The sequence below is a fragment of the Hemiscyllium ocellatum genome, chromosome 26, assembly GCF_020745735.1.
Source record: "Hemiscyllium ocellatum isolate sHemOce1 chromosome 26, sHemOce1.pat.X.cur, whole genome shotgun sequence".
NCBI classification, from domain to species: Eukaryota; Metazoa; Chordata; class Chondrichthyes; order Orectolobiformes; family Hemiscylliidae; genus Hemiscyllium; species Hemiscyllium ocellatum.
Window position 1 is genome coordinate 12,582,382 of NC_083426.1, and position 23,887 is coordinate 12,606,268.

The following is a 23,887-nucleotide window of genomic DNA, read 5'->3' on the forward strand; positions in this document are numbered from 1 at the left end:
TGTCCTTTCATCTCTCTTGAATGATTATTCCTAGTTTAGTTCCTCTGATCTATGTGAATATCTTACATGAATACTCACAAAACTGACAGTTTTAAATGTTTACATGCTCATACCCTACAAATTTCTAACCAATATCACCTGGTTTGAAATGTTTACAATCTACCATTCTGCTGAGATAAATTATTCAGTGACTGCTCCGAAAAACTCCATTCGAGGCTCGAAAACATAATTCCTTCTCAACCCAGCGATGATACAGCAGAACTGACCAAAGACATTTCAGCCTCCGATTGTTGCAAACTAAAATAAATTCATCACGAATCTGAACTGAACTGAAAGCTAATATTATAAACCTGCCATCCAGCAGCACAGTATAAACAATTTTCAAATGATATACAACAAAGGGAATAGAAATACTTGCTTTCTGACCAATAATGGAATAAAGTCAGGTCTGCAAAGAGATTCTTACTTTCATTTAATTTCAACAAAAGCTTTTCACTGACTTATCCAACAAGAATGGATAACTATTTTAAAATTCTGAACTCCAAAACTGATGTTAAGATCACATACCATCCTGCCTTGGAACTGTATCCCTGTTCCTTCACTGTTGCTGACTCAAAATCCTGGGAACAGCTGAATTGTATTTGAAGTTCGACCAAAACAGAAATCCAAGGTGCAGAGCCATCTCGGGGTTCTAGTGCATGAGTCACATGAAGTTAGACTGAAGGAACCAACAAGTGATTACGAAGGCTAACACATTGCTGTCCTTTAATACGAGAGAAACTGAATATAAAAGTGAGGATGCTATGTTTCAGTCAAAGAGGCCATTTGGGAGAGTACATCTTGAAAACTCCGTTTACTCTCCTAGGTGAGTCCACTGATGGGACACTGGTTTAAAATTCAAGGTCACCTTTTTAATCTAGAGATGGGAAGAATTTTTTTTTGAGAACTGTCTGCCTCAGAAGTTGGTGAAGATGGAGAGATATTTGTGAGTCAAGAATCGAAGGATACTGGGGGAAATGGGAATGTGGGATTTGGAACACCAGCAAAATACTTTCTGTATGTTGTCCCTCTCAGAGAAGCTTGGCTCTGTCTGGCTCCATCCATTTTCTAAAGTCTGTCCTTATCCAGAAAGAACTCCATTCCTAGCAATCCCAATACTTTTCTTCTGAACAGTCTCTCCATTCAGAGAATTACTTCTTTTATCTTTCGTTCTTACTGCTTCCCCATGTGATTTTGTGAATAGTCCTGTGTTTACTCCCCTTGAGATCCAACTCATTGATTAATCTCCAGATTTCTGAAACATCCTTTGTTAAACTTCAAATCTCTTCCTTTCTCCCGTTCCAAATCCTGCTGTAGTCCAGATTGGACTCAAGATATCGAGTGGGTTCAAATTATTTTAATAGTTTGCATGATGATGAATGAATTGGAGAAGAACTTCAAATGTACTTGATGTTGTGGCTTAAAACAAATATTGGCAATTCGAACCATAGGGTGTCTCAAAGCACTTTACAGGCAAGTATTCCTACGAGTTGTCATTGTTGTAATGATGAAAGTTTGTCAGCTCCTGAGTGTCCTGCAAGATTGCACAAACAGAAATATGACGTTAACTGGGTAATCTGTGTTTTTATAATTGTTGGTTGAGGGATAAAAGTTGACTATTTGACCCAGGGATTGCTAATTGTTCTTCATCACGATAAGAGATTTGCAAACTCATGGATCTGCCTGTGGGGCGATCATGCTAATACAAGGCACTGTCAATCCAGTAAAACGTACAACCACACTCCAAATTAAATGACTGGCTCTGACATTTATGCTGAAAATGTGTTGCTGGAAATGCGGAGCAGGTCAGGTAGCATCCAAGGAGGTGGAGAATTGATGTTTTGGGCATGAGCCCTTCTTCAGGAATCCTCTGATCTCCAGCATCTGCAGTCCTCACTTTCTCCTCTGACATTTATGGACACATTATGAATACGGACAATGTACTATTAACATAAATTTTCATCACAAATTAAAAGTGAAGCTTCCAAGATCCTATTCCAGGTTGACAGCGAGAGGAGAGGGTGTAAGACTAATATTTTCAATTTTAAAAGGCAACTGTGTGGACCTGAAAGCTGATCGAGCTGAAGGGAACTGGAGATAGGTCAGTACAGAAGCAGCTGCAGACAGTCAAAGTGATATTCCAGAATACTCAGAACACATGCATTCCTCCTGGAAAGGAAAATTTTAAGGGGATGGCCCTGAAAGAGTTTATTAAACGTTAATCCCAAAACAAACAAACATTAACTCGCGAATTCCATCGCCAAGGCAGATAGTTCTGCAGAAATGTCATGGGTGGAAAACATTGGCAAAGAGACCCCAATTGTTCTGATCAAGAATTCAAGTCACAAATCTGGAATTCAGTGATTTATCTCAAATCTTTTGTCTTCTGGCAATCTTAACTTTTTGTTAAATGTGATGATCTTTAATTTGGGAGCTGGCCAATGCATCTTGTTCTTTCATCAAGCAATAAAACCGAGATTTATTAAACAAAAGAACAAAAAGGATAAAAGAAAGTAAGTTGAGCTATCTGCTATGAAACAGCACTCTGAATAGACCACACAAAGTTATACACCTCAAAAACCGTAAGCTTTCTGTATTGTCACTCCTGCATTACATTTTGATTTCTTAGTGTGTGTTTTTACATTGATTATATGGATCAACTCGAATATTTGATTAACCAGCACACTCCTGCTCTCATAGGGGTCAGACAAAACAAAGTTTGAGGTACCCTTGATTTGGAAATTTCTCAAATTAAGTCTTGACATTAGAGTAATTGTATTTATGCAATTAAGTTGAGAAAATATACTTGCTTCTGATCCCCAACAGGTCTCCACCAAATCCTGTCTCAAAAGGTTTAGCTTACTGTATTTTTCTGAGGTAAAGTAAGTCAATAATTATTTGAATTGAAAGCTAGCAAGAGCCATTCACTATTTATTCACCCTGTCGTAAACTCCACAACATCAGCAATAATCTATGAACACTCCAGAAGGTATGCAGTTTCCTCTCTGCTCTCTGATAGGTGTGGATTAGATCATTATTCTGGAAAGGTCACTCTGACGTTGTCTTTTATAACCCTGTCAATAACTATGTCACAAGAGTGACCAACACCAAAATGCCAACAGTTTGAAATCAGTTAAAAATGATACATATACATTATATTTACATCTATATATGTACAGAAACCTTTCATCACACCTCCCCATGAAGAAGATTGCAAATATATCATTCAGAGCCATTATCATTTCATATCAAAAATAATTTTAAAAAACCTTAGTTTTATGTTCTTTTAATAGTAACAATAATAACATACATTGAGTTTAATGACAACCTTTTTGAAACATAATTCATTTGAATTACACAAATTGTGTTTTTTCAAACGTGTCTTGATAAACGATCCACTATGATAATGTCTACGCAGGCGCATGAATGATTTTTAAATTGCATGGTCAGAAAATTAAACTCCACAGAAGTAACCATAAATTTTTGTCCCAATTTTATTTCTAAGTAATCGAAAGGATTACAGCCCATATAGTTACAGGAATCAAAGGCGATCAGGAATAAATGGGAAAGGGAAGTTCAGAACACAGCCAGATCAGCCAGGACCTTCTCAATGGCAGAGCAGGCTTCAAGGGCTGAAGGTCCCACTTCTGCATTATCGTTTCAGATTATACTTCCTAACATATACGTCACAGATATAGTGCAGTTTGTACAGAGATATAACGTATTAAGTGATATTTATTTGTATTAAGAACTTATTTTTTCTTCCAATTCCTGAAAAGTTGAACATTTCTCCCCAGCTTCATCAAATTTGTGGACAAACGAAAAAGTAACTGGAACTGTGGGAAGATCGATCACAATAAATTGTAGATATGACACATGGTTCAAGTCCAACATGAAATACTGGTGTCTTGGTCGGTCTGCCCGTTGCTCATATTTGGTGAGAACAACTGATCCAGGTGGACAGCAAGGAAGAATGTCAATCAAAGATTACACAGCACAAGGAGTATTTGTTGTGACCATGGAGGATCTTCGCATCAAAGATGCAGGATGGTACAGCTGTGGTATTGATAGACAAGTTATTGATGAATTACGTGCTGTGAAGGTTGAAGTATCTGATGGTACATTTCTCATTGATTTCTGTTAGTAATCTCTAATGAAATGTCTGATCAATGTTTTGTCTGGGAGAAACCATGAACACTCCAATATCTCAAGGTGCCCCAGAAATGCTGATACTTGCTGGGGGGAACATAGGAACAGGAGGAGGCCATTCATCCTATTGATCCTGCCCCACACTTTGCTGCGATCATGGCTGATCGAACACTTCAATACCATTAATTTTTCCTCCCATTAATCATTAAAAATGTATCACCTTCTACTTTAAATGTACAACTTAAAATCTGGTGAACCTATGATACACTCCATCTCTGGCAGTATTATCTTTTCTGAGATCAGGTGATCAAAACTGCAAACAATACTTCAGGTGTGGTCTAACCAAGATCCTACACAACATCTGAAGCAAGAATTCTCAAATCCTCTTGTATTAAATGTTAATATTCCATTAGCCTTCCAAATAACTTGCTGCACCTGCAAGTTAGCCGTCAGTATCAGATAGACAAGGGCATCCAAGTGACTTTGCAAATCTGTACTTTCCAACATCTCACCATTTGAAAACTACACTGCACATCAGCTCTTCCTACCAAAGTGGATAACCTCACATTTCTCCACATCATAGACCATTGACCAAAATCCTGCTCAATCATTAAGCATATCCAAATCCTCCTGAAGAAGTTTTGCATCTTCCTAACAACACATAATCCTTCTTTGCTTGTATCATCTGCAAAGTTGGGAATATTACATTTTGTTCCACATCCAAATCATTGATATACATTGAGAAAAGCTGATCCTTGTGGAATCCCATTAGTCACAGCCTGCCAATGTGAGAAAGCTCAATTTATTCCTACTCTCTATTTTCTATCTGTTCACCAATCATCAATCCATGTCAGTACATTATGTCCTATACCTTGTGCTTCAACTTTGCAAACAAATCTCCTCTCCGGTTCATCTGAAAGGCCTTCTCAAATTTCAAATGCTCTCTATCCATTAACTTAGCTTCATCAGTTTTGTTAGTAACCTTCTCAAAAAGTTCCAACAGTTCGTAAAACATAATTTTCCATTCACCAATACACACTGACTACACAGCATTAATTCATTTTTATCCAAGTGTCCATTTATTATTATCTTTTTTGATACAGTCTAGCATTTTCCTCACAACTGATGGATCAGTAAATCCTATTTTTCTCCTTTCTCCAATACATCATCTATCTCTATGAACACATTATTGACACTTTGGAATGCAGACTATCAGTTCTTGGGGATTTTCCAACTTTCATTAATTTCTCCAGTATATCCTTCTTACCAATACTAATGTCCTTCACCCCATCATTCTCACTTGTCAGTTGGATTTGTAAATCAACTGGATTTTTTGTATTTTCCTAACCAAAACTGTCACAAATTACTCATTTATCTGCTCTGCCATTTCTCCATTTGGTCTGTTAAATTAATAGAATAGAGTCGAATCCCTTCAGTGTGAAAACAGGCCCTTTGGCCCAACAGGTCTGCATTGACCATGTGAAGAGTAACCCACCCAGACCCATTCCCCTGTGGCTATTACTTGATTAATACCCCTAACCTACATGTCCCTGAACACTATGGGCAATTTAGCATGGCCAATTCATCTAAACTGCACATCTTAGATTTGTGTGAGAAACCAGAGCACCCAGAGAAAATACACACAGACACAAGGAGACTGTGTAAACTCCACCCAGACGGTTGCCCAAGTCTGGGATCGAACCCAGGTCCCTGTGAGGCAGCAGTACTAACTATTGTGCCAACATGTCACCCATTCTCCTAACTCTCCTAACTCTGCTTTTAATGGACTCTTTGCTAAAAGTTGTTTTTCACAGCTGCAGAAGCTTTCAACTTTATGTCTTCTTTGTTCGATTGCATTTGTATTCTCTTTTTTCCTTTGCAGTTTCAAGGTCCTCCTTGCTTAAAAAAACTTCCAATCCTCTGATTTCTGATGGTTTTGGCCACCTTTTAGGCCTATTGTTTTAATCTTTTAAATCCTTGACTTTCTTTTATCTGTCACGGTTGATTTATCTTTCTTGAGTGGAATATTTTGTTGCTGTATGCCATGAAATAAGTCTTTAAAGACTCTCCATTGACTATCTTCTGTCCTGCCTTTTAATGTGCTTCTGTAATCCAGCGCAGAGTCGAGAGTGTGGTGCTGGAAAAGCACAGCCGGTCAGGCAGCATCCGAGGGGCAGAAGAATCAACATTTCAGCAATAAGCCCTGCATCAGGAATAATGCCCGAAACATCACTTCTCCTGCTCATTGGATGCTGCCTGTGTTTTTCCAGCACCACACTCTTCCACTCTGATCTCCAACATCAGCATGTCCTCACTTTCTTCCAATCCAGCTCAGCCAATTTGTGCCTCTCTCTTTCTTAATTTTCCTAATTTTAAGAACAACAGCATAAGAACAAAGTGCAGAAAGCGGCCGTTTGGCCCTTCGAGCCTACTCCGCCCCTCAATAAGATAATGCCTAGTCTTTTTGTGGACTCAGCTCCACTTACCCACATTTTCACCATATCCCTTAATTCCTTTATGTTTCAAAAAGTATCTACCTTAGCTATAAAAGGAATTACTGACGTAGCGTCAACTACTTCCCTGGGCAAGAAATTCCATAGACTAACAACCCTCTGGCTTCATGTAATAATCTATTTTTCCTACCAAATTGTATGACTTCACATTGGCTAACAGTGTATTCCATCAGCCAGATTTTTGCCCACTGATTCAATGTATCAAGTTTCTCTGCAAAGTTTCACAGTCCTCTGAACACGTTGCTCTGCCACTCATCTTCGTATCACTGGCAAATTTTGACACTGTGCATGTGGTCCCCAACTCCTCATCATCTACATAAATTGGAAATAATTGTGGTCCTTGAGGCACACCACTAGTCACTGGTTGCCAGCCAGCATAGCACTCATTATCCCCACTCTTTGCTTCCTGTCAGTCAACCAATCCTTGATACAAACTAATACTCTACCCCGAACACCAGGCATCCTTATCTTATTCAGCAGCCTCATGTGCAGCACTTTGTCAATGGCCTTTTAGAAATCTAGGTACACCACATTCACTGGGTCCCCATTGTCTACCTTGATTGAAATGTCTTCACAGAATTCCAAAAGATTTGTGAAGCACAACCTGACCTTCATGAACCCATGGGACAATTTATTTTGAGATGCCTTGCTATTCCTTCCTTGATAATAGACTCAAGCATCTTCCCCATTACATGGGCTAAGCACGCTGGTCTATAATTCCCCACCCTCTGTCTACTTCCCTCGTTGAACAATACCGTGATGCAGAGAACCTTTGTCCCATCATGTCCGTGCTGGTCAACAAGCATCTATCTAACGTGATCCCATGTTCCAGTACTTTGCCTATAGCCTTGTATGGTCTGGCACTTCAAGTGATCACTTAAATATATTCTCAAGTGTTCTGGAGGATCAATTACAGTCTGTTAATCTTTCAATTAATGCAATATTAAGTTGTTAATGGCATGGCTCTGTGGAGATTACAACATGAAAATACTTGGATGAAAAGATAGAAATATTGAAATTTACAGAGTTATTTGATTTTTGGATCCTCAGTGAGTATCTGATCATTTGTTTCTTTCCCACAGAACCTGTGTCTGTCCCTGTAATTCGATTTTTAACACCAAATATCTGGTGTTTTGAGAACCTAGTTTCTGTTTCCTGTGAGTCTGTCCAGGGATCCTTTCCCATTCGGTACACATGGTACGAAAGGACCCGATCTGTAGGTTCAACGATTTCTGAGAACAATATACTGGATCTACATTGTCAATTATTCAAACAACAATATAATCAATATTACTGCATAGCCTCAAACACTCAGGGAGAACAATACAGTGAAACGGTGAAAGTGACAATTGTCCACAGATCAGAGAGGAACTGCAGTTTTGTGGCACAGATTGGGAACCGAGGTAAATAATACTTTCTGTTCAAGAAGTGCAGTTTGTTTGTTTTTATTTCATCTGTGCACTAATAGAATATAATGTATTCTCTATTTTGTGGTTACCTTTCTCCCAGACTAAATGTGTTTATATTGGAAGAGGAGTCAATTTAACTGGGCTTTCTTGAGTTAACACTGAGTGAGTTTGTTCTTCACTAAACAAATAAAATATTAATAATATAACACACATATACAGACATTGAGAGTATGAAGTGAGTCTAAAGAAAATAATAACAGTTAATTAAAGAGGCTGAGACTCTGAGTTGTTCATAAAGAGTGGATAGTAAAACATTACAGCCATGACAGTGGGTGTTAGTTGGAGCGCTGTGCAGTTGATTGAGATTCTTGGTGTTGAGCAGATTAATTGAAATTCATTTGTCAGGTTTGTTTTGACAAATGCTGGCTGGCAGCACTCGGAATAAGAAAGAGTTTAGGGTGAAGATTTGCTCACTGAGCTGTAGGCTTGATATCCAGACGTTTCATTACCTGGTGGTAACATCATCAGTGGCGATCTCCAAGTGACACGAAGCTGTTGTCTCCTGCTTTCTATTTATATGTTTGTGGTTCCTGAGGTTTGTGGTGATGTCATTTCCTGTTCATTTTCTGAGGGGTTGATAGATGGTATCTAGATCTATGTGTTTGTTTATGGCGTTGTGGCTGGAGTGCCAGGCCTCTAGGAATTGTCTGGTATGTCTTTACTTAGCCTGTCCCAGGATAGATGTGTTGTCCCAGTCGAAATGGTGGGTTTTTTTGCCTCTGAGTGTACGGCTACAAGGGAGAGAGGGTCGTGTCTTTTTGTGGCTAGTTGGTGTTTGTGTATCCTGGTGGCTAACTTTCTTCCTGCTTGTCCTACGTAGTGTTTGTGGCAGTGCTTGCATGGAATTTTGTAGAAAACGAACAGGAAATGGCATCACCACAAACCCCAGGAACCCCATCCAGGAGAAAGATATAAATAGAAAGCAGGGGAAAACAGCTTCGCTTCTCTTGGAGGTCGCCACTGATGATGTTACTTAGCCAGGTAATGAAACGTCTGGATATCAAACCTACAGCTCAGCGAGCAAACCAACACCCTAAACCTCAATCTGAGCTACAAACCTTCACAAACCTTACACAAAATAAGAAAGAGTGTAACCTCATTCTTTTCCCACAATGCAGGGATATTTAATGGCTGTTCACCAAACTGTGACCTTCACATCACACTATCCACAGATCAGGAGATCTGACCACTGACACAGACAGAGAGCAGGATTGAATTTCACTTTTAACTCCTGCCTATGTGTATAACTGAAAGGGGAAAACCAAGAAAATGATCACTCAGCCAGATTGCTGACACTTCTCCCACCATGATCATAGCCTGAGATAATTCTAAGGAATGAATGAATGAATGAGTGAGTGGATTAGCTTATGGAATGAATTAGCTTTATATTTACATACACACAATGAGTGCAGCGAAAAGGTTATATGTCACCACTTACAGTGACATCTTCGGTACAAAGGTATCTAGGTACAGCTGCTTTAGTTACAAACTCTCAGAAAATGGAAAATTAAAATGTTCAACATTGCTGAAATAAAAGACCAGAACAACGGTCTTCCAACCCATACCACGCCAACTGAACACATTTGCCTTGTTGTGTGTTTCTTCCTTTATGTCAATCCTTTTGAAGTTTATGTGACACACTGTTTTGCACAAATTTTTAGCATCTCTCTCCACATATCCTCTGAATTCACATATGCAGTAATTTTGGCTTGATCAGTTGTCTTTAGAAATAAATATTGAAAGTAAAGTTCAATTTATAAGTGATTAAATGAAGTACAGCTGCACTTGTTGAAAATACTTTAAAAATAGAAAGTGGGAGTCATGGTGGTTCAGTGGTTAGATCTGCTGCCTCACAGAACCAGAGACCCAGGTGTGATTCCAGATTCAGGGAACTGACTGTGTTGGAGTTTGTACATTCTCCCTGTGTCTGCATGGGTTTCATCAGGGTGTCCGGGTTTCTTCCCACAATCCAAAGATGTGCGGGTTAGGTGAACTATCATGTTAAACAGCCCAAAGTGTTCAAGGATGTGTATGTTGAGTGGATTAGTTAGGGCGAATGTAGAGTCATAGGGGTAGGGGAATGGTTCTAGGTGGGTTGCACTTTGGATGGTCAGTATGGACGTTTTGGGCCAAATGGCCTGTTTCTACACTGTAGGGATTTTATGATTCATTCCATGATCATGACACCCTGCCACCCTCGTTTACCGTCTCCCCACAAAAGTAGCAAATGCCCCTTGGAGAGTATTGGTCCTGATTCTTCTAGTTCATGACCTGTCCACCTTGTACAGATTCCATCTTCACCAGAATTGGACCAAGGCGTCAAGAGTCTAAATCCCTCTCTCCCCACAATCAGGCAGCTGAGCCACTCCTGGTGCCATGGATGTGGCTTTCGCTGCATTCACCTGAGAACACATCTCCCCCAGCTGCATGGAAAAGGGAAAATCTATGAGAAAGGGAGACAGCCTCAGTGTGTTCCTGCACTCCCTGCCCAGTGTTTTCACTCTGTCTGAGTGATCTCCATTCCCTTTCTGTCAGTGCCCCCTCCACCGACAGTGTAGTGACACCATTGCATGTGTTATCCATGAAGGTCTCAGCCTACTGGGTCCATCACAGTGACTCCAGATCACTGATGGCCATATCCAACACAGCCTAGCCATACACAACTGCCCTTGAACTTCCCTCATAGTCCCCTCTGCGGAACCCAAGCAATTCTGTTGCATTGTCTGCAAGACTACGTTACTAATAACAGTGCTTTGTAGAAGGAGTCTACTCTCTGTCTCTTTCAAAATTTAGTCCCTATCTGTAATTTTTTGAACTCCTCTTCAGTGACCCTCAAACTCTGCTGAGTGATCAACTGAAATACTACAAAACACCCCATCTTGAGGCTATTTGATACAAACCCTGTTGCTGGGCAGAATTGAATGATGCGGTGGAAAAGCTTTGCAAATGAGTGCACATTGGATGTTACATTTCTCAGGCAATGCTGGTCTCCCTAACACAATTAGATGGATTTCACCACAAACTGCCTGAGTAGATGCGGTGGAAGGATTCCTCTGTACTCAGTGGTAACTCATATTAAAAGTATCTGAATGTGTTGAGAAGCTATTTTCTGTTTGATGAATTCATTGTCTTTTCAGGTTCAGGTGTAGTGCCGGTGAAAAGTAAAGTAACAGGAGTTTTGGGAAGAGCGATCACAATAGACTGTCACTATGACCAATGGTCACAATGGTCTGTGAAAGTTTGGATGCGCCAGTGCTCTGTTTTAGTAAAATCAAGTGAACATCATGGACAACGAGGAAGGATGTCGATCACAGATAACACGACACAAAATAAATTTTCTGTTACGATGGAGGATCTTCGCTCAGAAGATGCAGGATGGTACAGCTGTGGTATTGATCAATCCGGCCTCATTTCAGTGTCTGCTATAGAGCTGCATATATCTGACGGTACATTTCTCAGTGATATCATTGATTATTCCCCATTGAGATGTAAGATTGATGTTTTATCTGTGAGAGAACATGACAGTTCCAGTACCCTGATGCCCCGTGACAGTGAAAGGGTTTTGCATTTGTGGGGCGGGTAACTCAATGCTTTGCAAAAAGAATTGGAACCTTGTGGCCAAGATGACTGATCTAAAAACATCAAATTTGATGAAATGGAGTGCTGTCGTTCTTATCCTCCTTGTCCCTCCCACCAGCTAAAACATTGTGAGAGTTTACACCTCCATTCCCAATGGCTGCCTGCAGTCATTTAACACTGAGTACAGAGGGAAGTGAATGGGGATGTGACTTTTGGTCCCTCAGCAGCAGTGGGCACCACTTGGACCTGAGCAAGTTCCCTGAAGGGGAAGAACCAGGTTCCAGTCTGGGACATGCTGTCAGTGCAGAGAGAGAGGGATGGGGCTCTGGGATGTGCTGTAATAGGTCATTCAGAGACATTTGAAGGAGATTTTCCGCCACCAACCTTTTTGCTGATATTATTCAAGCCCATTGATATCACTCGGGAAGAATAGCCTCATACTGTCTTCAGTAGAATATCAGATTGATTTGATCAAACAGCAGATTGGATTATTACACATCAAGGAATAGCTCATTGCATTACATCTAAGATACACAACTGCCTCTTGTGAGTCAATCAGGATCAACTTAGATTAAGTATGCATTACTGCTTCAGCTAACATGAAGACAATCACTGAAACACTACTCGCTCTCTGGTGAACATATGCAGAACTTGTAGCCCACAAAGAGACTCTAGTTAGCTTCTCCCAGGAACTGTGCTAAGGATGCGTCTGGTCACCAATATGTTTCGAGTATTCACTTGACGCAGAGATAAAGGAGAAATGTAACTCCACACCCATTCACTCCGACAGAACAGGCTGACGAATGTTGAATGGGATTTTAGTCAGTAGAAACAGGAGACCCAACTGACTTATAGCTTAAAGTCATTGGCTCTGGGGACATTGAAGTAGACAGTAAATCTGACACAACATCCATTTACCCAGCATTTCTAGATTTCAGAATCCTAGAAACACAAACTGCCACCTCCTTATGAATTTTTTAGTTAAAATATCCTTTTCAGTCACAGTGAAGCCAGACAAAGCAAATTTAAACTCTATGTTTAAGGCCAGAAAGCTTGTAACAAATATCTGCCAATTTATTGCCTTATTTTATTTCATTTTTTGTAAGTTTCTGTCCGACAGCTTTCCATTTGTAAATCAGACACTGAACCAGTTACAGTCTTTGATCTGCTCCTGAGAGAAAATATTGGCTCTGATTTCCATGTTGACACATGACCATCATCATTGCATTTGTCCTGATTTAGAGTTCTCCTAAGTTCTGATATACAGTTAGTTCTGGGATAACGTACTCTTCGGCTGTGCGATTTGACGAGAACGTTGTTGAAGAATTAGGGAATGGTATTTTCAAGAACGTTTACCTCCTTTGTTACTCGCACATTTCCAGCAGGGATGGGTTTGCATGCTTCGTTCTGCACATACAGCGATGTCCGCACCAAAGTCTCCGCACTGTCCTGCACATGTGCTGATATCAGCTGCTGACAGAGCAGCTTTCCGTGAGAGGGACTGCACAGAGAGCAGCCTTCAGACATTTTTAAATGTACTGTGTTAAATTTACTTTTGTCTCATTGATAAATATGATTTCCACCTTCATTCAGGCTGTGCTATACTTTGCGTTAGACTTTTGGGTGATATTTGAGCACTCTTGAGTGATATTTTTTGCCTGTCTGCCCTAACCCCACTTTTCCCGTAGGCCCCATTATTTATATTCAGCGAGGTTTCACTGGAACACAACTATAGCATTATAGGGGAACCACCTGTAATAGTAGACATGGGAAATCACTTTACCTGGAGTCCGGAGAGGTGTGGCGAGGGAGATATGTTGAGGATATTCCAACATACAAGCCCTGGATTAGATATAGAAGTTTAGAAATGTTAGAAAGAAGAAAGTACTTGAATGCTGTTCATGTGGTATCTGAATATCTACTTCTTTTCCCCAGACCCTGTGTCTCTTCCTGAACTTAGATTTTTATCATCTCCACCAAATGCGTCATGTTTTGGGAGCTCGGTGTCAATCTCCTGTGAATCTGTCCAGGGATCCCTCCCCATTCACTACACATGGTATGAAAGGACCCCATCTGAAGCTTCAAAGATCTCTAACACCAGTAAACTGGATCTACATTGTCAATCCTTCACACATCAACATCATCAATATTACTGCACAGCCTCAAATACTCAAGGAGAAAAATCCAGTGAAATTGTTAATGTGTCAGTCACACACAGACCAGGGGAGAACTGCAGTTATGTGGCACAAATCAGCAACAGTGGTAAGTTACACTGTAAACAAACAATATAATTGTCAAAATATAAATTTCTCACGAATTAGTTGCTGATTATATTCATGCAGTCAGTCTAAAAAATTGGAACTGGCCAAATTTACTCCATCTGGTTTTCAATAGATCGGAACAAGACAATTTAGTTGAATAAGGATAAGATTATACAATGTCCCAAAAACATGGATAAACTTTGCAGAAATTCCACTAATCCCAGAAAAATAAAATATCATCAAATTGATGAGTCTTCAACAGCTGAAATAGCTATTGTGACTTCCAGCTCCTGCATTCTCATTTAGGATGGATGTCAGGAGAGAGTGTTAAAGAGTTTATCTAAAATGGAAGTGACTGAGCACAATCTCTGGACATCTAAAGCATTTACAGCCATTGCTTGTTGAAGTCTCCTCACTCCTGCAATACAGGAAGTGCAGCAATCAATCTGTCCAGAGACAACTCCCACAAACAGTAATGTGAAAATCACGAGATGACATCTTTAATTGGGGGATAAATATTATCCAGATACTGGAGTAACTGCACTATTCTTCTTCAAGATAGTGCCCTGGATCATTGACATTGATCAGAGTTGGCAGATGGAGTTTCAGTTTAACATCTTACCAAAAAGGTAGCACTGCCAGCCCTGCAGCACTCTTTCACCAACACACTGGAGTGAGAGCATTCAATTTTATGCTCAAACCCTGGCCCAGATATAAATATTCTTTGCAACATGGATTGCCGGCTGGAATATGTGTTAGAAACCGAGTTAATAATAATGTTTAAAAGGGAAGTGAAAGGATATTAATAAAATCAAAGAACTGTAGTTACTGAAAATCTGAAACTGACGAGAAACTGACTGTAGCAGAATCAAAATGGGTAAAGACTTGGTTCTGAGTTAAGGATGCCTTTACCATCATTGAATGTAACAGTTTAAACAGCAGGAACTGTTTCATCACTGTTGCTTTCAGTGAGGAACATTAGAATAATCAGACTAAAAGAGAAGTGCATTTTTCCTGAGCAGCCGTATATATCTCCTTACTTACTCCAGTTATTGACAATGGACACATGCTTTAGCTTCAGAGAAGATCAGTGTCAGCAGCAAGTAAACAAAAATTTACCCATAACCTACATTTGTACAAACTGATTTCTGATGTTAGTGGGTTGTGAATTCAAATTACCCTTCACAGATTAAATTCCATGTTGTCTGACCCTGGAACAGTGCTCTATTGCTGGAGGGACTGTTGGGATGTTATGCTACAGACCATGACATCCTTCAGCTGGTATAATTCAAGGAAGAACAGGAAAATTCACTCAGTATTTCATCAACTTCACCCCTCAGTTAAGATGATGGAGAGCAGATTATCTGGTGATAACATTTCTGGGAATTTCTCATGTATGCAAATTAGCTTCTGTTTCCCCACGTCACAACCAGGATTACAATAAAGGGAAGAGCTTTGTGGGTTGTGTAGTATTTAAAGATGTGCTGAGGTTGTGAAAGTTGCAGGATGAGCACAATTTATTGGGAGATTTTGAATTAAATGAATGATCTGAATCACATCTGAGGCACTTCCCTGCAGGTTCAATGGATGTGGGGGCTTTTGCCTGATACATCGAATTTCTTGCTCCTCGGAGGCTGCCTGACCCGTTGTGCTTTTCCAGCACCTCTCCAATCCAGGCTCAATGGATGTGAGGAACCTTGGAGACTTGCAATACAATCTGAACAGGGGAATATTGAATAAATATTGGTTATTTGTTCACTGACACTGATGGCAGAAATTCCTGGTCTAATATTTCCCTCCAGATACAGTGTGGAGCTGAACATCCTTTTCTATCATGGCTAGAATCAAAGTTATTAGGTCTCCAGAAATGCATTTTCTGCTGAATGTTTTATTCATTCACTGGATGTAGGGATCACTGGCTATGCCAACATTTATTTCCCATTCTGAATTGTTCAGAGTCAGCCACATTGCTGTGGGTCTGGAGTCACATGTAGGTCAGAGCAGGTAAAGATGGCAGTTCCTTTACCTCAAGGCCATCAGAACCAGATGGGTTTTTCCTGACAATCGACAACAGATTTGTGGTCACTATCAGGCTCTTAATTCCAGTTTCTTTTGTTTGATGAATTCAAATTCCACTATCTGAATGGCAGGGTTTAAAACCAGTTCCCCAGAACATTGCCAGGTCTCTGGATTAATAGTCAAGAGTAGAGTAGTGTACTGGAAAAGCACAGCAGGTCAGGCAACATCTGAGGAGCAGGAAAATCAACGTTTCAAGCAAAAGCCCACCATCAATGATGCTGCCTAACGTTCTGTGCTTTTCCAGCACCACTCTAATCCTGACTCTGATCTCCAGCATCTGCACTACTCACTTTCGTCTCTCTGGATTAATAGTCTAGCAATAACACCACTTGGTCATCATCTCCTCAAGTGATAAGGAGTGCCAGTTCTCTGACTGGAATTATGTGTTTGCAGAGGACACAAAGGGGATGTCGAGATTGGATTCCTTTAACAGGCTCAGTAGGTAATGCTGTGCTCCCATCTGTGAGACATGGGAAACAATTAGAAACGATCGTGAAAGATGGGTCACTGACTGGTCACAGTGGGAACATCCGGCTGGTGAGGGGGTGGACATTACACTGAGATTATGATTTCCAAATCCATTATATCAGACACGCGTTTCTTCCAATCTGACAATGTTGCTCTTTTGGTTAACTTTAGTAAAAAAAGGTTAATCTGAATGTTATTCTTTGTTTCAATAGGAGCTGATGACTGTTATAAAATTTCAACAGTATCATCGACAACTACAAATTCAAACATCACGTCTCAACTTAATATAAGGTACGACTATCTCAACGTTAGTGTTTGATGACTTCCATGTGATAGATTAAATCCTCTTGAAAACTGTTTTGTTATTCGGGATGGAAATCATTTACTATTTCACGACATAACTCTCAGAATGGAAATGGGGCTGGATTGACATCAGGCTGTGGCATTAGCTTCTCAACAAATTGTGATTTTTGTGTTGGAAACAAGAACAAGAGGCAAACAGCTGCAGGTTGCTGGCCCTCAGATCCATTATTCATCACAATTACTTCACTACTACCTTGATTGGATTTCATGAAGACTGTGAATGTCACATTGACCTTGCCCTTTTCCACCCCGGTGTGGTACTGAGGGAAATGTTGTTTCTCTGTGTGTTAATAAATCTGCTCAACCTTGGTGTCACTTGGGAGGAACACCTGGTCAACTTTGGTCAAATTTGCAGTGAGGAGACCTTCTTCTTGATGGTATTCTCAATGTGGTGTAGGAGATACCGGGTACCTTACAGTGCAGAGTCATAGATAGAGTCATAGACTCATACAGCTCAGAGACAGATCCTTTAGTCCAACTCGTCTGTGCTGACCAGACATCCCAATCTGACCTAGTCCTATTGACCAACATTGGGCCCATATCCCTCTAAACCCTTCCTATTCATATACTCATCAGATGCCTTTTAAATGTTGCAATTGTACACACTTCCATCAAAGAAGCAAAAATATATAATCAAGGCAGAATGGAATATTGTTTTGAGGAGGTTTGTTCACATGATGGTATTTGATGTATCCTTTTGGCTGGTACAAGACATTAGGTGATTGTGAGTAATGGTGACAAGATATTTGAAATAGATCCTCCAGATGTTGACATTGCCATCGTATGTCTACAGGAAGGATTTGTTAAACATGAGAGGATGCAGAAAAGATTCACAAGGATGTTGCTGATGTTGGAGGGTTTGAGTTAGAAGGGGAGTTGAATAGGCTGGGGCTTTCTTCCTTGAAGCTTTGAAGGCTGAGGGATGATATTACAGAGGATTATAAAGTCATGAGGGGCATGAATACATGAATAGCCACAGACTATTTCCGAGGGTGGGCGAGTCCAAAACTGGAGGACGTAGGTTTATGGTGACAGAGGAAAGATTTAACAAGGATCTAAGGGGCAACATTTTCATGCAGAGGGCACTGGCAGAGAAAGTAGTGGAGGTGAGTACAATGATCACTTTAAAAGACATCTGGGTGGATATATGAATAGGAAGGGTTTAGAGCGATATGGGCCAAATGCTGGCAAATGTAACTCGGGATGTCTGGTCAGTGTGCATGAGTTGGACTGAAGGTCTGTTTCCATGCTGTATGATTCTATGGCTCTATCTATGACTCTGTCAAAGATGAACAAAGAACAAAGAAAATTACAGTATAAGAACAGGCCCTTCGGCCCTACAAGCCTGTGTTGATCCAGCTCCTTTATCTAAACCTGCCACCTATTTTCTAAGGTTCTGTCTCCCTCTGCTCCCTGCCCATTCATGTATCTGTCTAGGTACATCTTAAATGACACTGACATGCCCACCTCAACCACCTCTGCTGGCAATGCTTTCCAGCACGCACCACCCTCTGCGTGAAGGACTTTCCATGCATATCTCCCTTAAACTTTTCCCCTCTCACCTTGAACTCATGTCCCCCTCGTAACTGAGTCCCCCACGCTGGGAAAAACCTTCTTGCTATCCACCCAGTCGAGACCTCTCATGATTTTATAGACCTCAATCAGGTCCCCCAGCAACCTCCATCTTTCTAATGAAAATAATCTTCATATACTCAACTTCCCTTCATAGCTAGCACCCTTCATTCCAGGTAAAATCCTGGTAAATCTCCTCTGCACCCTCTCCAAAGCATTCAAATCCTTTTGGGAATGTGTCAACCACAACCAAATGCAGTATTCCAAATGTGGTTGAACCAAAGTCTTATACAACTATAACATGACCTGCCAACTCTTGTACTCAACACCCCGTCCAATGAAGGAAAGCATGCTGTATGCCTTCTTGGCCACTCTATTGACCTGCGTTGTCATCTTCAGAGTACAATGGACTTGAGCATCCAGATCTCTCTGTACATCAATTTTGCCCAGGACTTTTCCATTTATCGTATTGTTCGCTCTTGAATTTGATCTTCAAAAACGCATCACCTCATATTTGCCCAGATTGAACTTCATCTGGCATTTCCCTGCCCAACTTTCCAATCTATCTATATTCTGCTGTATTCACTGGCAGTCCCCTTCACTATCTGCTACTCCATCAATCTTAGTGTCATCTGCAAGCTTGCTAATCAGACCACTAATACCTTCCTCCAGATCATTTGTGTATATCACAAACAACAGTGGTCCCAGCACGGATCCCTGTGGAACACCACTGGTCACAGGTCTCCACTTTGAGAAATTCCCTCCCACTACTACTCTCAGTCACCTGTTGACCAACCAGTTTTTTTATCCATGTAGCTAGTATTCCCTGGACCCCACGCGACTTCACTTTCTCCAACAGCCTACCATGTGGAACTTTATCAAATGTCTTACTGAAGTCCGTGAAGATGGTGAGTCCTATTTTCACAGTCAGCCAATGATGGAAAAACTGGATGTTTATCTGGTGGCAGCTGGACCTTGTGTCATTTTAAGTCAATGCTTGATGGAGATCTTTCCATTTTCATTTGTGATTCACCTACTCATTTTGCAGAATTCACTTCTCATTTCCACATTATTTGCCCAAGCTGCTGACAGTAAGTATAGGAAATGTTGTCTGTTATAAACACTGAGGAATTGAGCATTTGAATTTACGATGGTGGTAACAGAGTAAAAAGAAACAAAATATCAAACGCACTGGAAATGAGAAGTGAAATATCAGACAGAAGAGACATGATTGAATATGCATAAAGCCATGTTGACGATCCCTGATCAATCCTTGCCTTTCCAAATACATGTACATTCTGTCCCTCAGGATTCCCTCCAACAACTTGCCCACTACCAATGTCAGGCTCTCTGGTCTGTAGTTCCCTGGCTTGTCCTTTACCACCTTTCTTAAACAGTGGCACCACATTCGCCAACCTCCAGTCTGCCAGCACTTCACCTGTGACCGTTGATGATACAAATATCTCAGCAAGTCCACCAGTTTCCTCATTTCCCCTCCCCCCACCTTACCCCAGTTCCAACCCTCCAGCTCAGCACCATCTGCAATACGTGCCCCACCTGCCAATCTCCCTTACCACCTGTCCGCTCCACCCTCTTCTCTGACCTATCACCTTCATCCCCACCCCCATTCACCTATTGTAATATTTGCTACCTTCTCCCCAGCCCAATCCCCCCATTTATTTTTCCACCCCGGAGGATTCCTGCCTCTATTCCTGACGAAGGGCTTTTGCCCGATGCGTCGACTTTCCTGCTCCTCGGATGCTGCCTGACCAGCTGTGCTTTTCCTGCACTACTCTAACCAAAATTACAGATCTGAGTCTGACATCAGTGGTGGGTAAGTTGTTGAAGGGGATTTTGAGAGATCCGATTTACAGGCATTTAGAGAGGCAAGAACTGATTCGGGATAGTATGTGGGAAATCGTGCGTTCTAAACTTGATTGAGGGTTTTGAGAATGCAGCCAAAAATGTTGCGAGAGTAGAGCAGTAGATGTTGTCTATATGGACTTTAGGAACAAGGTTCCACATGGTAGACTGAGTCATAAAGTTAGATCACATGGGATTCAGGGTGAGCTTGCCAATTGAATCAAAATTAGCTTGATAGCAGGAGAGACAGGGTGGTGGAGGGTCATTTGTTTGGACTGGAGGCCTGTGATCAGTGGTGTTCTGCAGGGATCAGTGTAATTTATACAAGTAATTTGAATGAGAAATTAGAAGACATGGTTATTAAGTTCATGGATGGCACCAAAATTGGGACGTTTTCCCCTGGAGCGGAGGAGGTTGGGAGGTGACTTTATCGGGGTTTATAAAATCATGAGGGATCTAGATAAGGTGTTTAGCAAAGGTTTTTTGTTATGAGGCTGGGAGAGTTCAAAGTGAGGGGTCATGTTTTCGTGGTGAGAGGAGAAAAATGTGAAATGAACCTGAGGGGTAACATTCTCACTGAGAGAGTGGCTCATATGTGGAATGATCTGCCAGAGGACATGGGGGATGAAGGGGCAGTTGCAACATTAAAAAGACATTTGGATCAGTACATAAATAGGAAAGATTTGGAGGGTACGCGCCAAATGCAAACAAGTGGGACTGTTTTTTTGAGAAACTTGTTCATCGCGGATGTATTAAACTGCAGGGACTATTTCTGTGTCATATGAGTCTATGACAGTGAATGGGATAATGAAGGGAAAAGTGTTAGTGGTTTCTGGCTTTTCCAATATAGTCAGTTTTCTAATAAATGTTTATTTCCCAAAAAGGAAAGTTTCCTGAACTTCAATTTTAATCACAACCAAATGTCTCATGCTCTGGGGGTTTAGTCACAATCTCCTGTGAGTCTGCCCGAGGATTCCTCCTCATTCACGTCACATGGTCTGAGAAGACCCCAACACAAGATTCAATGATCTCTGACACCAACAAACTGGAGCTACATTGTCAATCCTTCACACAACAACATCATCAATATTACTGCATTGTCTCAATTTCTCAGGGAACAAAACCCAGTGAAATGGTTCATGTCTCAGTTCCCAGTTATCTGTTGTTCAAGTCAGTAATAAATTAAACTGAAATTTAATTTTCCCACATAACTCACTATCTGTGCTGCTTTACTTTGCTACAATATACCAATGTCCTGTACAGCCGCAACATGACATCTCAACTCCTCTACTCAATACTCTGACCAATAAAGGAAAGCATACCAAATGCCTTCTTCACTATCCTATCTAGATGTGACTCCACTTTCAAGGGGCTTTGAACCTGCACTCCAAGGTGTCTTTGTTCAGCAACATTCCCAAGGACCTTACCATTAAGTGGATAAGTCCTGCTAAGATTTGCTTTCCCAAAATGCAGCACCTCACATTTATCTGAATTAAACTCCATCTGCCACTTCTCAGCCCATTGGCCCATCTGGTCTAGATTCTGTTGTAATTTCTGGAAGCCTCTTCACTGTCCTCCACACCTCCAATTCCACTGTCGGAGTATTGCGTGCAATTCTGGTCTCCTTTCTATCGGAAAGATATTGTGAAACTTGAAAGGATTCAGAAAGGATTTACGAGGATGTTGCCAGGGTTGGAGGATTTGAGTTATAGGGAGAGGTTGAACAAGCTGTGGCTGTACTCCCTGGAGCGTCGGAGGCTGAGTGGTGACCTTATAGAGGTTTACAAAATTATGAAGGGCATGGATAGGATAAATAGACAAAGTCTTTTCCCGAGGATTGGGGAGTCCAGAACTAGAGGGCATAGGTTTAGGGTGAGAGGGGAAAGATATAAAAGAGACCTCAGGGGCAATCTTTCCACACAGAGGGTGGTAAGTGTATGGAATGAGCTGCCAGAGGAAGTGGTGGAGACTGGTACAATTGCAGCATTTAAGAGGGATTTGGATGGGGATAAGAATAGGAAGGGTTTGGAGGGATATGGGCCGGGTGCTGGCAGGTGGGACTAGATTGGGTTGGGATATCTGGTTGGCAGGGACAGGTTGGACCAAAGGGTCTGTTTCCATGCTGTACATCTCTATGACTCTATACTGCAGTGTAAACAGAAGATAAATGTTTGAAACATCAAGCAATCTTGTTTCCTTCAAATGATTTTGTATTTCTTCTGTTTTACACAGTTACATTGTCTGGGATGTGATACGCTGGGTACTCTTCACTCTCCTGGTGATTTCTTCTGTTTCAGTCACAATACTTACACAAAAACATTAGGTGAGCATCATGGCCTTTACAAGAATGATTTTGAGCACTCTAAGTTCCCCATCAATGAGGTGGCCCTGGGTGGAGGGGATTTGCAGCAGGAGACGCAGTTTGAGAAGAATGGGTTGACCATTTGGGACTGAGATGAGCGGCAATTTCTTCACTCAGAGGGTGATGGTTTGTTGGAATTCTCTGCCCCAGAGAGCTCTGGGGGGTCCAGCCTTGAGTGTATTCAAAACAGAGATCGATAATTTTCTGGTTAATAAAGTTAGGGAGGGACGTGGGGTTAGTGCAAGAAAACATGGTATTCAGGTGGAAGATCTGCTCTGATCCAGGTGAATGCTGACAGAGCCTAGTGGGGCAGAATGGCCTACTCTGGTCCTGCCTCATCTCTCTCCATGATGACCTCATGCTGTTAAACGCTGTCATTGTACCAGCCTCCACCACTTCCTCTGGCAGATCATTTCATAAATGCACATCCTCTGCATGAAAACGTTAATCCTCAGGTAATTTTGAAATAATTTCCTTCTCACCTTCAACCTCAGCCCTCTAGGTCTGGACACTCCCAGAAATGAAAAAGACCTTGGCTCTTCGCCCTGTCCATGCCCTCATTTAAATCTCACTGGATAACATAGTCATGTGTTCTAATCTGGAACAAAAACAATGTAAATGTTGTTGGGTAGAGAGACAAGAGAGTTAGTGTGTAAATGTTTGATTGGACAAAACCTTGTTACCTGTTAAAATATTAAGATACATTTGTTGCTGTTCGAATGAATTGATCTGCTCAGCATTTATTGGTATGTACAGCTCCCAGGCAGACATTAATAAACATTTAAACGCAGAAACCTGAGTCTTGTCTGGTCTAAAAGGAAACACAGCATTGAAACCCCCTTTCTGGGGCTCTCATAGAACATAGAAGGCGTCAGAGAACAACAGGAGGTGGGGTTATCCCAAGTCACTGTCACTTTGTCATTCACATGCAGAGGGTTAGGGCTAATAAGGTCTTTGTAATTCTCAACGACATGATCTCTGATGGGAAATTAAGGACACAATGGCAATAGAGAGAGAATTAACAGAAATGGTGAGATGACAAAAGATCATTGGATCCACAGGGACGGCAACAATAAAGAGAGGAAGAAGGATCATTCTACACCACAGGTAGAGTCTGCTGTTAATTCACAGAAACAGCCCACTGCCTGTGTCTGCAGGATATGGAGCACC

General features: G+C 41.1%; 1 protein-coding gene across 1 annotated transcript; it reads left to right on the forward strand.

Annotated features, from left to right (window-relative positions):
- Positions 1 to 798: 798 nt before the first annotated feature.
- On the forward strand, positions 799 to 22,809 carry LOC132828089 (Fc receptor-like protein 5). The gene is made up of 7 exons (XM_060844999.1): positions 799 to 865; positions 3,837 to 4,157; positions 7,784 to 8,104; positions 11,308 to 11,616; positions 13,685 to 14,011; positions 16,770 to 16,848; positions 22,653 to 22,809. The coding sequence occupies exons 1-7, from the start codon at positions 799 to 801 to the stop codon at positions 22,807 to 22,809; spliced, it is 1,581 nt and encodes a 526-aa protein (XP_060700982.1).
- The last annotated feature ends 1,078 nt before the right edge of the window (positions 22,810 to 23,887 follow it).

Excerpts from the sequence above, each read along its gene's own strand:
- LOC132828089 (XM_060844999.1), top strand. The coding sequence starts at position 799 with ATGCTATGTTTCAGTCAAAGAGGCCATTTGGGAGAGTACATCTTGAAA. Across the intron at positions 14,012-16,769 it reads GGCACAAATCAGCAACAGTG|GAGCTGATGACTGTTATAAA; the intron begins GTAAGTTACACT and ends TTGTTTCAATAG. Across the intron at positions 16,849-22,652 it reads ACGTCTCAACTTAATATAAG|TCACAATACTTACACAAAAA; the intron begins GTACGACTATCT and ends CTTCTGTTTCAG.